Here is a 12,440-nt window from a genome sequence, read left to right as displayed (position 1 = left end):
GATTTAACTCAATATTCCCAAAATCTTTATATGTTTTTAGAACATTAAATTTATAGCAATATGTAATATATTATTTATATATTTAATTTTTGTAGTATATATTTTTACGTATTTATATAAAGGAGAGATTTGAAGAGACCAGTTGGCATCATCTTCTTCTATTCTTCTTTTTGCTCTAATTTGTTAATTTTTCTAATTTTGTATTTAATATTCATTCAAATAAATAATTAATTAACAGTTAAAAACATCTCTATAGTCTCACATTATTTACAAACCAATATAAGTGTTATAACTTTAGAATATAAATAAAGTCATTTTTCATTCATATTGATTTAACCAAATATCAGTATTTTTTTCTTATATAAGTAATTGATTTAACTCAATATTGCCAAAGTAGTTATATGTATATTTTTTAGTTTCTCAAATTTATATTAATATTTAATATATTTACTTTTTGTATTACATATTTTCATATAATTTAAATTTGTAAAATTTATATTATATATTGAATTTTTTTTACACAATTTATCTATATAAATCTTTATATTTATATAAATGAGAGTTTTGATGATATGATGTGACACCATCTCCTTCTATTCTTCTATTTTCTCTAATTTGTAATTTTTTCTAATTTTATATTTAACATTTATTTTTAAGAAATATTTAATCAACAATTATAAAACATCTCTATAGTCTCACATGGTTTACAAACCATAGTGAGTATTATACATTTAGGCTATAAATAAAGTACTTTTTATTTACATTAATTTGTCCAAACATTAGTATTTTTTCCTATATGAGATATTTATTTAAATGAGAGCTTTGAGGAGATGAGTTGGCATCCTCTCCTTCTATTTGCTCTAATTTGTTTTTTTTTCTAATTTTTTTCATTTAAAGAAATTATTAATTAATACTTAAAAAAATATTTAATGGTCATTGCTCTAATTTGTTATTTTTTTCTAATTTTTTATTTAAATAAATAATTAACCGTTAAAAAAGATCATTATAGTCCCACATAGTTTACAAACAATTGTGGGTGTTATACCTTTAGAATATAAAATAAAGTACCCTTCATTCACACTCATTTATCGAAACATTAGTATTATTTTTTTCTCAATATTGCAAAGTAGTTATGTTGTTTGTATTTTCAACCAAGGACACGTGGCTGTCCGAGTAGGACATGTGGCAGGACGTTACTTCTTTCGATGAGGCCACGCCCCGAGGATCAGTCCTTGGGGGCTGGTCCAATAGTCAGAGATTACTCCCCTCGAATAGAGGAAGGACACGGACATCTCCCAAGGGCCATGTCCCGATAGCTACGAACATCTTTCCAAGGCTATGTCCCAAGAGATGCTTGGCAGTCCACGGGTTTCTTACCATCAGTTATATTCCAGGTCGAGGACCTTGCCTCAGAATCTAAAAGATAAGCCAGTTGTCAGTCAATGTGGGTTAACAACATCAAAGGAGTGCCTAACAACATTTTTGGGCGATCCGCCTACTGTGTTGTCGATTGTACAACTCGACAATTCGCACCCCCACTACACCGTCTGCCACAGAAATATGTATAGTATGCCCTTACACTACCAAGGGCATGTTCCTCATAAAGTAGGTACCTTTCAGCAGCGAGCCCCGCGGATCTCGCTTGGGTAATGGTCTCTATTCAATGCAATATAATACATTGAATTGGTATTAATCCCCCAGTAACGGAAATAATGTATATTAATGAAAAATGCTTAGTATTAATTATCCCAGCCTCTATAAATAGAGTTGGGGGTCTCATTGTAAAGGGTTGGATTTTTTAGAGAGAAAACATCTTGTACTCAGAGTAATCTAAACGCTGCCTGAGAATACACCATTGGAGCTTCCCTCAACAAGCTTCCAATCTACTTAATACTAGAGACTCGTGGAGTAGGGTTCTTTTATAACATGAACCACGTAAAAACCTGGTGTTCTTGATTATTCACTTCTTTAATCTCTCGTTTTAAGATTGATAGTGAAAAAGGCAGTCAACATTTTGGTGCTTTCATTGAGAGCTTGAAGAAAGCATTTGGAACACTTACGACTATGGTGACTACTCGAAGAAACATTGCATGTGACATGCTCCCTCCTACCGGAATTGAAGGAGGGGAACCTAGTATATAGTCGCATCAGGACGTGCCTGAGATGGTAGAGGACTATGACGAAGACACCGAGTATGAGGGAAAAGATGACGGCGTCAAGCAGATTATGAGGAAGAATACCCTCAGCCCATGGAGGCGGACGTGATGCCGGAGGTGGTGATGCTCCGTGAGCAGGTGGCCACCCAACAACAAAAGATGGATGCGCAAGAGGGTAACATCACCGCCCTACAGGAGATGGTGCTTGCGATGAAGGCCACTCTTGCAGCCCAGGGGCTGCAAGTGGACCCCAATGGCAATGCACCAGTTGGGCACCCAACTAGCGTGCTACCTGTTAATGAAAATAGAGTGCCTACCGAGCACCCCATTACAAAGGCACAAGATCCGCCAGCTGAGGTGCCCGCCGGACACCCAGTAGGAGTTGGAACCCCGATGCCACCGCAGGATCGTGGCAAGGGAAAGGCTGACGATAATCCTGCTCCAAAGCAGAAGAGGGTTGTAACGCCCTACTACCTTAGAGCCGTTACTAAGTGAGTTTAAAATGTGCTAACAACTCGCTAAACGAGATTTTTAGAATAAAAGTGTAATTAAACTAAAGTTAAGGCTGTAATTTTTGAAAATCTCTTAATTCACTGAAAATTTCAAGTGTCTTACATCTGGGATCCCAAAATATAGTTTATAAAATATTTACAACTCCAAAACAAGTTTATTAGTTAACTACCAAAATTAGGGTTTACACAGCCTTTCCTACAAAATACCCCCAACCAGGCAGTTGGGCAGGCCAAACATGTACGCGCCGCCCCCACGCTCTCTGTACTCATGGCTGGTTGACTTTCTCTTTGCCCTTTCCTGCAACACAGAGCACTCGTGAGCCGAAGCCCAGCAAGAAAACTCATACAGCACTTAACATATGCATATTATATAATCAACACATTAAGAAATCCACAGATAAAACAGATAATCTCTCAGACTTAACAAGTACGGCCATGCCGTCCCGGAGGCATTACCAAAGCCCGGGATCTCGGTCCTCACCGTAGGGATATCCCATGTATCCTCTGGGGTCTCACCCTAACCACAGGCACTCCATGTGCCAAGTGGTATTCCCAGCCCCACTGCCGTTCCCGGCCTTCGCCGTTCTCGGCCTTTCACCGTTCTCGGCCCTTCCCTGTTCATACAACTATAACCACATATAGCATTCGTATTCAACAATCAAACATATAATAGTACATTTAGAGCTCTATCCTAGCAATAATACAATCTAGGGCCGTTCCCTGCAACAACACTATGGGCCCACGCTCCGCTCTATGGGTGTTACAGTTTTCTTACCTGTACCCCGAGCCTTCCGATGCACCAAGATCACAAGCACTGTCCTCTATCCCGAGCCCCTCCGAAAACCTAGTCACAACACATATAAAACACCCTTTAATGCTAACCAATCCAAAACCACTTTCTGGGGCCAATCCCATACTCTCGGAACCCCCAAATCCCTAGAATAATACATCGAAAACATTCCCCGAACCCCCGGAGCAAAGGCTCAAAATTGCAAAATCTCATGTTCTGAAAATGGCCTAGCGCCACGATGCTGCCCTAGAGGGTCGCGGCGCCCAGCAATTCAGAAAGCCTCCCCTGCCCAGAAACAACCTCGCGCCGCGACGCTCCTTCGCGAACCCAGAAATCTGGGTTTTTCCTTGCGTTTTTCCCGAGCTAAAACCATTCCAAATCATTCCAAGCAAGTACCTAAGTCCCAAAATCATTTCAAAACCCCAAATGAACCCTTTAACAACCTATAAACATCATAAACAACCCCAATCACACAAACACACCCAAGATCCCATCTTGAGTTTCAAATTCCTAAAACTTAAACCATGGCTTCCAAGACTTAAACCAGAGCTTGAAAACTATAAATCATGCCTCTAGAATCTTAAACCACACCAATTACAAAAATTAAACATGCTAAAGATTCTTACCTCAATCAAACTCAGCTTGAACTCCTCCCAATTCCAGCTCCCAACCTCTTTCCTCTTGATTATCCTAATTGAATTTCCAAGTAAAACCAGCCATATTCCCTTTAGGTTTTCTCACTCAATCTCTGAAAATTCATACTTAAATTCAACATAAACAGAGCACAAATCTTACCTTTGAGCAATCCTAGCTTAAATCTGGTTTTGGTTGCCTCAAACTCCTTTGAATCTCCTCCTCGGTCTCACAAGTTCATCCCCTTCTTCATTTCCCCTTTCTTTCTAGCTCTTTCTTCCAAATTCAGCATAAACCAAAATATAACCAAGTGTAATACGTATTCCCTTCTCCTTCAGCTGAAGTAATCCAAATCCATGCCTAATGACCATTTTACCCTTCCATCTATTTCCCATTCCAACTAAACCTCAAGGCCCTTTTTGTCATTCCTACTCCCTTACAATTCTACCACTTCTTTTAACCAAACTTGTTACTCTCAGCAGTTACTAACGGTTACACAAGTTACCAAATTACCAGTTACCACTAACTCACAAGAACCTAATTACAAAATCCCCAAAATACCCCTAGGCTCCTCCCGAGCTGGGTATTAGATCCCGTTGTGACTTTTAAACTAAATAGCTCCTTAGGACCGTCTCGGTACGTGCATCACACTGATATCACCACACTCACGTGGTACAAATCACACAATACAATTATCGCATTTATGCCCTCAACGGGCTAAAATTACCAATTTACCCCTATCATGCAAACGGGCCTCACATGCATATTTATACCACCTAAACATGCATTATAATCACATATTCATTTAAATTCACATATTATCATATTAATTCACTTATTTCCCTCCAGGCACGCTAATCAAGGTCCTAAACCTTATTAGCAACTTAGGGTACTACAAGGGCTCATCAAGAACTCAAAGGCCACCAGGTTCCTCAGCATGATGGTAAAGGTTGTGGCCCAGGGGCCTGAGGACACCGCAAGGCAGTCAGTGCCCATGGAGCTCAAGGCACTCCACCTCGAGGCACTCATACGGACCGCACGAGGCCTGGAGCTAGTGTCCACTCGGGACCTAACCAGCCCCATAGGAATAACAGTCTTGGGATTCGCCCGAGGAATGCCCAACAAAATCGAGAACGCAGTGTTAGTATCTCGGTAAACAAAAATGTCGAGTCCAACAGAGAGACCGAGGTGGCTCGTTCCGAGGATGGCGGTGTGTTTTGAGGACAGACTGACCTACGAGACAACCTCAACACCTAAAGATGCAACAAGGCAGGAGGACACAAGCCCGCTGGGAGAGGTCTGTCAGACCTCCAGGATAATCTCAACACTTGGAGAAGAGATAACGCGGCTCAAAGCATCAATTGAGATCGTGACCCGCTTCGTGCGGAGTTAGAAAGTTTGAAGCAGATAATGCTCATAATGGCCAGGCAACAAGGCCACGAGTCTAACTTGGAAGACGAAGAAGTGGAGCCATGTGCTCCTCACATTGTTAAGGCCCCTCTACCACCAGGCTTCAAAATTCCAACCATACTGCCTTATGACGGTGGTTGGGATCCCACGGACCACCTGTCTAAGTTCAACAGATTAATGTGGTGCATCATGTCTTCGACAATGCTAAGTGTCATGTGTTCCCGATCACCCTGACGAGACCGAAAAATGAATGGTTCAAAAAGCTTCGACCAGGATCCATTCAATCATGGCATAAGTTATCATCTGCCTTAGGAAGGCAGTTCATAGGAGTTTGGAATGCAAGCTTTGAGGTCAATGCTTTGGCCAATATAAACCAAGGGCCCTTCGAGACTCTCAAGGCGTACATTAAAAGTTTCAAGGAGGAAATGATGAGAAACTAAAGGGTTGATGATGGACAACAATTGATGGCATTACAAGATAGCATCTGTGCGAGATCCCCGTTTTGAGACGACCTCAAACGGAGAGGATGCTGATGACTTCATTCGTGGAGCGCAGGAATATATCAGCTGGGAGGATGCCTAGATTGGGGAATTTGGAGCACCCGCTGTTTTCCCTACTTCGGCCACATCTGGCCCCGTGGCTTCGGGAATCCAATATTCCCCTTTTGCTCCTGTCCAACAGAGCTCGGGGAGAGTCCAACTTAGCCAAAGTGTTCCACCTTCCGGTTATAGCACCATGCCTGCTCCTGGATTTAGTGTTGCTCCAGCAGGGTACGAGGCAGCGCCTACTGGATATGGTGCTTTTCAACCTGCATTTAGTGCTGGAGTTGCTGCTCCTTCCCAGCCTACTGAGTCTAGTCGAGCTCCCGGCAGTAGTAGATGCGGGGGAAGGGCAAGGGCCGAAAGCCTAGGGGAAGCAGAATCGCACAAGCCGAGCAGGGAGTCACATCTAGTGAGATGTCTCGCAGTATTTCAAGTACACCGAATTGGTAGACTCCCAAGAGAATATCTTCGTGGCCATGACACAACATGTTTAGTACAGGAAGCCGCAGCCTATCTGGAGAGACAGGGAAAGGCGAGACCCTAACAAATTTTGTCGTTTCCAAAACGACATAGGGCACCACATTAATGAGTGCTGCCAACTCAAGGATGAGATTGAGAATCTCATCAAGATGGGACACCTTCATCAGTATGCTAAGGGTGGAGCGCGTCAAGCACAACCTCTCGTGGCAGGACCGGTGGTACCACTTGTTGCACCACAGGTCCTAGTAGGAGCTCCTGTAGTTCCCCAACAACCAGTGGCCCAAGGACCTTCTTCGATGAACAAGTGGGTAGGAACCATCTCAGGAGGGCCCCATTTGGGTGGCACTTCACGAAGCTTCAGAACAGGTATGCGCGAGCTTTGAATCACGATAATGAGGTAATGGATTTGGCCCAGTTGCCTACCCAAATGCCACGAATGACTGACCAAGTCATAACATTCTCCAAAGACGATGCTCGGAGAGTGCATTTCCCGCATCACGACCAATTGATGATTGAGAGCCAAATCTCCAACAAAATGGTGGCGTGGATCCTGGTGGACAACGGGAGTTCAGTGAACATACTGTTTAATTCAGCCTTCGAGAAGATAGGGCTGACCACGGCAGACTTGTCCCCGTCCACCTCGACACTTTACAGATTCTCAGGAGAGGCCCTCATCCTGATGGGATAGATAAAACTCCATGTAACGCTTGGAGAGGTGCCTCGCCAGGCCATCAAATACTGCACTGTTGTGGTGGTAGACTATTCCTCGGCATACAATGCCATCTTGGGATGACCTGCACTGGTAGAGTTCGGGGTCGTCACCTCCATCTGAAATTTGTGCATGAAGTTCCCCACAAAGGCAGGAATTGGTACAGTTCGCAAAGACCGGAAAAAGGCTAGACAGTGTTACAATGTCTCCCTCAAAACTCTCATGATGGTGGTGCAGGAAGGCCTCGAGAAGCCCCAGGCATTGGAGGTACAAGTTGTCCAGGAGACCGGGCCTGACGAGTTGGACCTAAGGGTTCAAGAAGTGAGGAACATTGAACTGATAGAGGAAGTGGAGGAGGTAGTTCTTGATGCCTCCACCCTCGATAGAAAAATAAAAGTTGGGGAAGCTTGAAAACGGAAGTCTGAGAGGCATTGGTGGGTTTCCTCCGAGAAAATCAAGATGTGTCGCATGGTCACATTCCGACATGACTGGTATTGATCCGAACATCATATGTCATGCCTTGAATATCGATCCCAACTTTGCTCCCGAATAGCAGAAACAACGGATGTTTGATCAAACTCAGAAACAGGCCCTTAAGGCAGAGGTGGACAAGATCATTTCCAATGAATTTATCTGAGAAGCCCAGTGTAACGCCCTGGTTACTCCAAGACCGTTACTGTGAACTTTAAATAGCTCTTAACTCGCTAAATGAGTCATTATGTTATAAATGTACCTCTAGGTGTTATTAATAGGCCATGGTAAAAATCTCAGTCAAAAGGAATGGATATATTTTAATTTAAAACGCTAAACTATACATGGGCCCATACAAGTGTTTACAAAGTTATTTACAATCCAAAATTTTCATTAAAGTATAAAAGTTACAACCCGCAGACCTAAGCGGCAAAAATAGGGTTAAACCCTAGTTCCCTTGAGAAACACCTTGGCCATGGTGGTCAAGCGGCCGCATATGTATACATCGCCACCTAAGCTCTCCACTCAAGGCTAGGTGAGCTTTTCTTTCCTTTTTCCTGCACCACATAGCACCCATGAGCAAAGGCGCTGCAAGAAAACTCATTATTGCATGTATACAATATAAATAAATCATTATGGGGCTTGCAGCCCTAATCAAATGGTGACTAATGAGTCACTCCCTGGGTAGGTGACTAATGAGTCACTCTCTGGGTAGGTGACTAATGAGTCACTCTCTAGGGTTCTACACCCTAAGCCATGTGACGCTTCAGTCACTTGAGCCTTTTGGCCCTGACTCTAAGTAACTAGCCTTTAGACTAGACCAGTGCTTTAGTTTTCTTCGACCTATAGGTCGGTCAAGCACTTAATGCTCATGTTTATTAGATTTAATCATTTCGGCCTACGTTAAACACATTAATGTCACTCTTGACTCTTAAGCCAATACCATACGACCAGTGCTCACTACTACTGCCGATCATGACTGATAAGTCATGACTTCACGACCAATACTAACACCAATGCCATTTCTAACTAATAAGTCAGTGCCATTCACAAACAAGCAAAACTGCTAGAAATTTACAATGAATTCTATGTCCATATATAGAGCACTCAACATGCCTCATCAATAACCATGCATGTCACATACTAGGTGCAGTTTTCTTACCTCTGGTTCGAGCGAGAAATAATAAAAGAACGACCCTTGAGAACGATCGGTCCTTAAGTCCGTTAGCATTCAACTAATCATAACCAAGTACGAAATCTCATCAATAAAATAAATAATAAAAGGTTCATGGTCTAAAACCCCGCTTTCGAGACCTTGAATCCTACTAAAACGGCTAGTAGATTCAATCCCGAGCCTAGAGAAATGAAAGCCTGCGCCTAAAACTCTTCAAAACCCATCCTGGCACTAAAGGGAGGGGCGGGCCGCGACTTGCCCCCTAGGGTTGCGGTGCGCCCCCAAGATAGAGAGCCCCTGTCTGGGGTTCCAGGGGCAGGCCGCAACTTGACCCAGAGGGTTACGGCACGCCTACTAAACAACAACCAGGGGAGGTTCTAGAAGGGGTTCAAGTCACAATTTGCATGAACTCGGTCACAACTTGACCCTGCGAACCCAGCTCTCCTGCATACTTCTCAATTTAAACCTCAATCAAACCTTCATCAAACCATTCCCAAAATCACCACCAATCATTAGCACAACATATCCACCACTTTATCAACAAAACACAAGCTTTAAACCACTTAAAACATCAACACATAACCAATTCCATGGTCAAAACCTTAAACCAAAAACTAACCTTAAAAACAGAGTAAAAACTAGGAATTAAACTGAAAATCTTACCTCAATCTTGAATTGAACCCCCTATAATGACTGAACTAAGATCCTAGGCTCACAAGCCTTAATCCCCTAGCTTGAATCCTCAAGTGTGCTTCAAGAATCTCAACCCAAGAGAGAGAAAGAGATGATCGAGAGATGGAGAGAGAAGGACTCTGTTTTTGCCGCCTTAACCTTCTACAGCTTACCAACCTTAAGTCTATCCCATGGTCAAAAGACCAAAATGCCCCCAGGGCCAATTAAAACCTCTCAAGGCTAGCAAGGGTAAAACTGTCATTTTCCATTTATCCCGTTAATTATAATAACGTCCTCCAATTCCCGTTACTCCCAATATTCTCAAATATTTACTAAATCATATCCCATTACCCGTTCATACCCGGTAATGTACTAATCATCAAATTACCCCCAGACTCACCCCGAGCCCGACAATTAATCTCGTTATGACCAAACCACTAATCTTGCAACCTAAGATCGTCTCATGCCGAATAGCTCAAATATATCCACATAACAATGTGGTCTCACCCATAAATCACCAACATGCACATAAATATACAAATATACCCTCCACAGGCCAAACTTATGAAAATGCCCTTCTAATAAGAAGTGGGCCCACATGCATGCAATTATCATCATATAATAATATAACTCACACAATCATGCATTTAATCACATAATTGCATATTAAATCAATTATGGCCCTCCTGGCCCCCTAATACAGGCATTAAGCCACATTAGGGAATTTGGGACGTTACACCAGTACCCCAGGTGGCTGTCCAATCTTGTTTTCGTGCCGAAGCCAAACGGCACCTGGAGGACATGCATTGATTTCTCAGACCTTAACAAGGCTTGTCTGAAGGACTGCTTCCCACTCCCCAAGATAGACCAGATGGTCGACGCCACATCTGGCTACGAGTTGCTGTCATTCATGGACGTATACTCGGGATATAACAAGAGATCCAAGCACGTCACAAATTAGGAGCACACTAGCTTTCGAACCGATAAGGGTGTCTATTATTACATCGTGATGCCTTTCAGGCTGGAAAATGATGGCACCACCTATTAGAGGCTGGTTAACAAGATGTTCAAGAACCAATTGGGGTGGAACATAGAACTTTATGTGGATGACATGTTGGTCAAATCCAGGACCGCACCTGACCATGTGGGCGACTTGACCGAGGTTTTCACGGTGCTCCGCTGGTTCGGAATGAAATTAAACCCCCAAAAGTGCACATTTGGGGTTGCCTCTGGTAAGTTCCTAGGCTTCATTGTCAGTGTTCGGGGAATTGAGGTGAACCCTGAGAAGATCAAGGCTCTAATCAAGATCCCATCTCCTCGAAAACATAAAGACGTTCAGAGCCTGACAGGGAGGATCACAGCTTTGAGCCATTTTTTCTCCAAGGCAACAGACAAGTGTATCCCTTTCTTTAATTTCCTCTGAGGAAGTCATAGATTTGAATGCATGAAAGAGTGTGAACATGCATTTCAACAACTCAAGGTGCACATGGAAAATCCTCCAATTCTGCCCAATCCAGTGGATGAAGAGTCTCTCCTGCTCTACATGGCTATCTTGGAGGATGCCATCAATGTTGCATTGGTAAGGGAAGAAAGATGTGTTCAGCACCCCGTGTATTATGTTAGCAAAAGACTCATTGGGGCAGAGTCTAGGTACCCACTGATGGAGAAGCTAACTTTTTTCTTAATGATGACCTCTCGGAAGCTAAGACCCTACTTCCAGGTGCATTCGATTAAGGTCCTCACAAACAATCCCCTCAGACAAGTCCTTCAGAAACCTGAGTCGGTAAGACTCTTGAAGTGTTCGTTGGAGTTGAGTCAGTTCGACATCACCTACCATCCGAGCACTGCCATAAAAGGTCAGGCACACGTAGATTTCATCACCGAGTGCACAGGGAATCAGGAGAAGACTGCGAGTACCCTAGTGGTCGGACCAGCCTGGAAGCTGTTTGTTGACAGGTCTGCGAACGAAAATGGTGCTAGGGGTGGACTTATTCTGGTTTCCCTCGAGGGTCATAGAGTTCATAGTGCCTTCCGTTTTGGGTTTAGCGCCTATAACAATGAAACAAAATACGAAGCCTTAATCATTGGGTTCTACGTGACACTGGAGCTCAAGGGCGAGGGCCTTGAAATCTATATCGATTCTCAACTTGTTGTGAACCAGGTTCTCGAAGAGTACCAGGCCCGGGGAACAAAAATGGCAGCGTACCTGGCAAAGGCTCAAGAAATGTTGCATAACTTCCGAAGAATCACTATTCAGCAGGTGCCGCGAGAGCATAATTCCAATGCTGATGCTCTGGCTAAGCTGGCCACGACCAAAGATGCTAAGTTGATTAATGTGGTTCCCATTAATTACTTGGAGTCTTTGAGTATCTCGGCTCCAGGCGAGGTGGATTCTATACAACCCCAAGATGGGTGGATGAAGCCAATGGTGAAATATCTCATCTTTGGGGAGTTGCCCCAAGACAAGAAGGCAGCTCAAAAGTTGTTGTATCAAGTACCGAGGTACATAATCATGGATAATAGGATTTATAGGCAAGGTTACTCCATGCCTTTGCTTCGGTGTGTGTCCAAGCAAGAAGCCAGTTAGATACTTCGAGAAGTACACAAGGGTTTTTGCGGAGATCATGCTAGGGGGCAAAGCCTTTCCAAAAAAATATTAAGGCTAGGATACTTTTGGCCCACCATGAATGGAGATGCGATAGATTATGTCGAGAAATGAAACAAGGGCCAGTGCTTTGCCAACATTCCTTGAGCGCCTCCAAATGAACTTACACAGATGACCAGCCCATGGCCTTTTGCTATCTGGGGCATCGCCCTTATCGAGTCCCTGCCCACAGGGAAGGGAAGAGTGAAATATGCCATGGTGGTCGTCGACTACTTCCCAAAATGGG

At 43.3% G+C, this 12,440-nt stretch overlaps 1 protein-coding gene across 1 annotated transcript; it reads left to right on the top strand.

Moving 5' to 3' along the window:
* The first annotated feature begins 11,035 nt into the window (after nucleotides 1-11,035).
* Nucleotides 11,036-12,136, top strand: LOC133779119 (uncharacterized). Its single transcript, XM_062219116.1, has one exon. It carries the CDS (start codon nucleotides 11,036-11,038, stop codon nucleotides 12,134-12,136), a length of 1,101 nt encoding a protein of 366 aa, XP_062075100.1.
* Nucleotides 12,137-12,440: the final 304 nt, after the last annotated feature.

This window comes from Humulus lupulus, chromosome 5 (genome assembly GCF_963169125.1).
Source record: "Humulus lupulus chromosome 5, drHumLupu1.1, whole genome shotgun sequence".
In the NCBI taxonomy this organism is placed as follows: Eukaryota; Viridiplantae; Streptophyta; class Magnoliopsida; order Rosales; family Cannabaceae; genus Humulus; species Humulus lupulus.
This window is presented reverse-complemented; position numbering and strand designations above follow the sequence as displayed.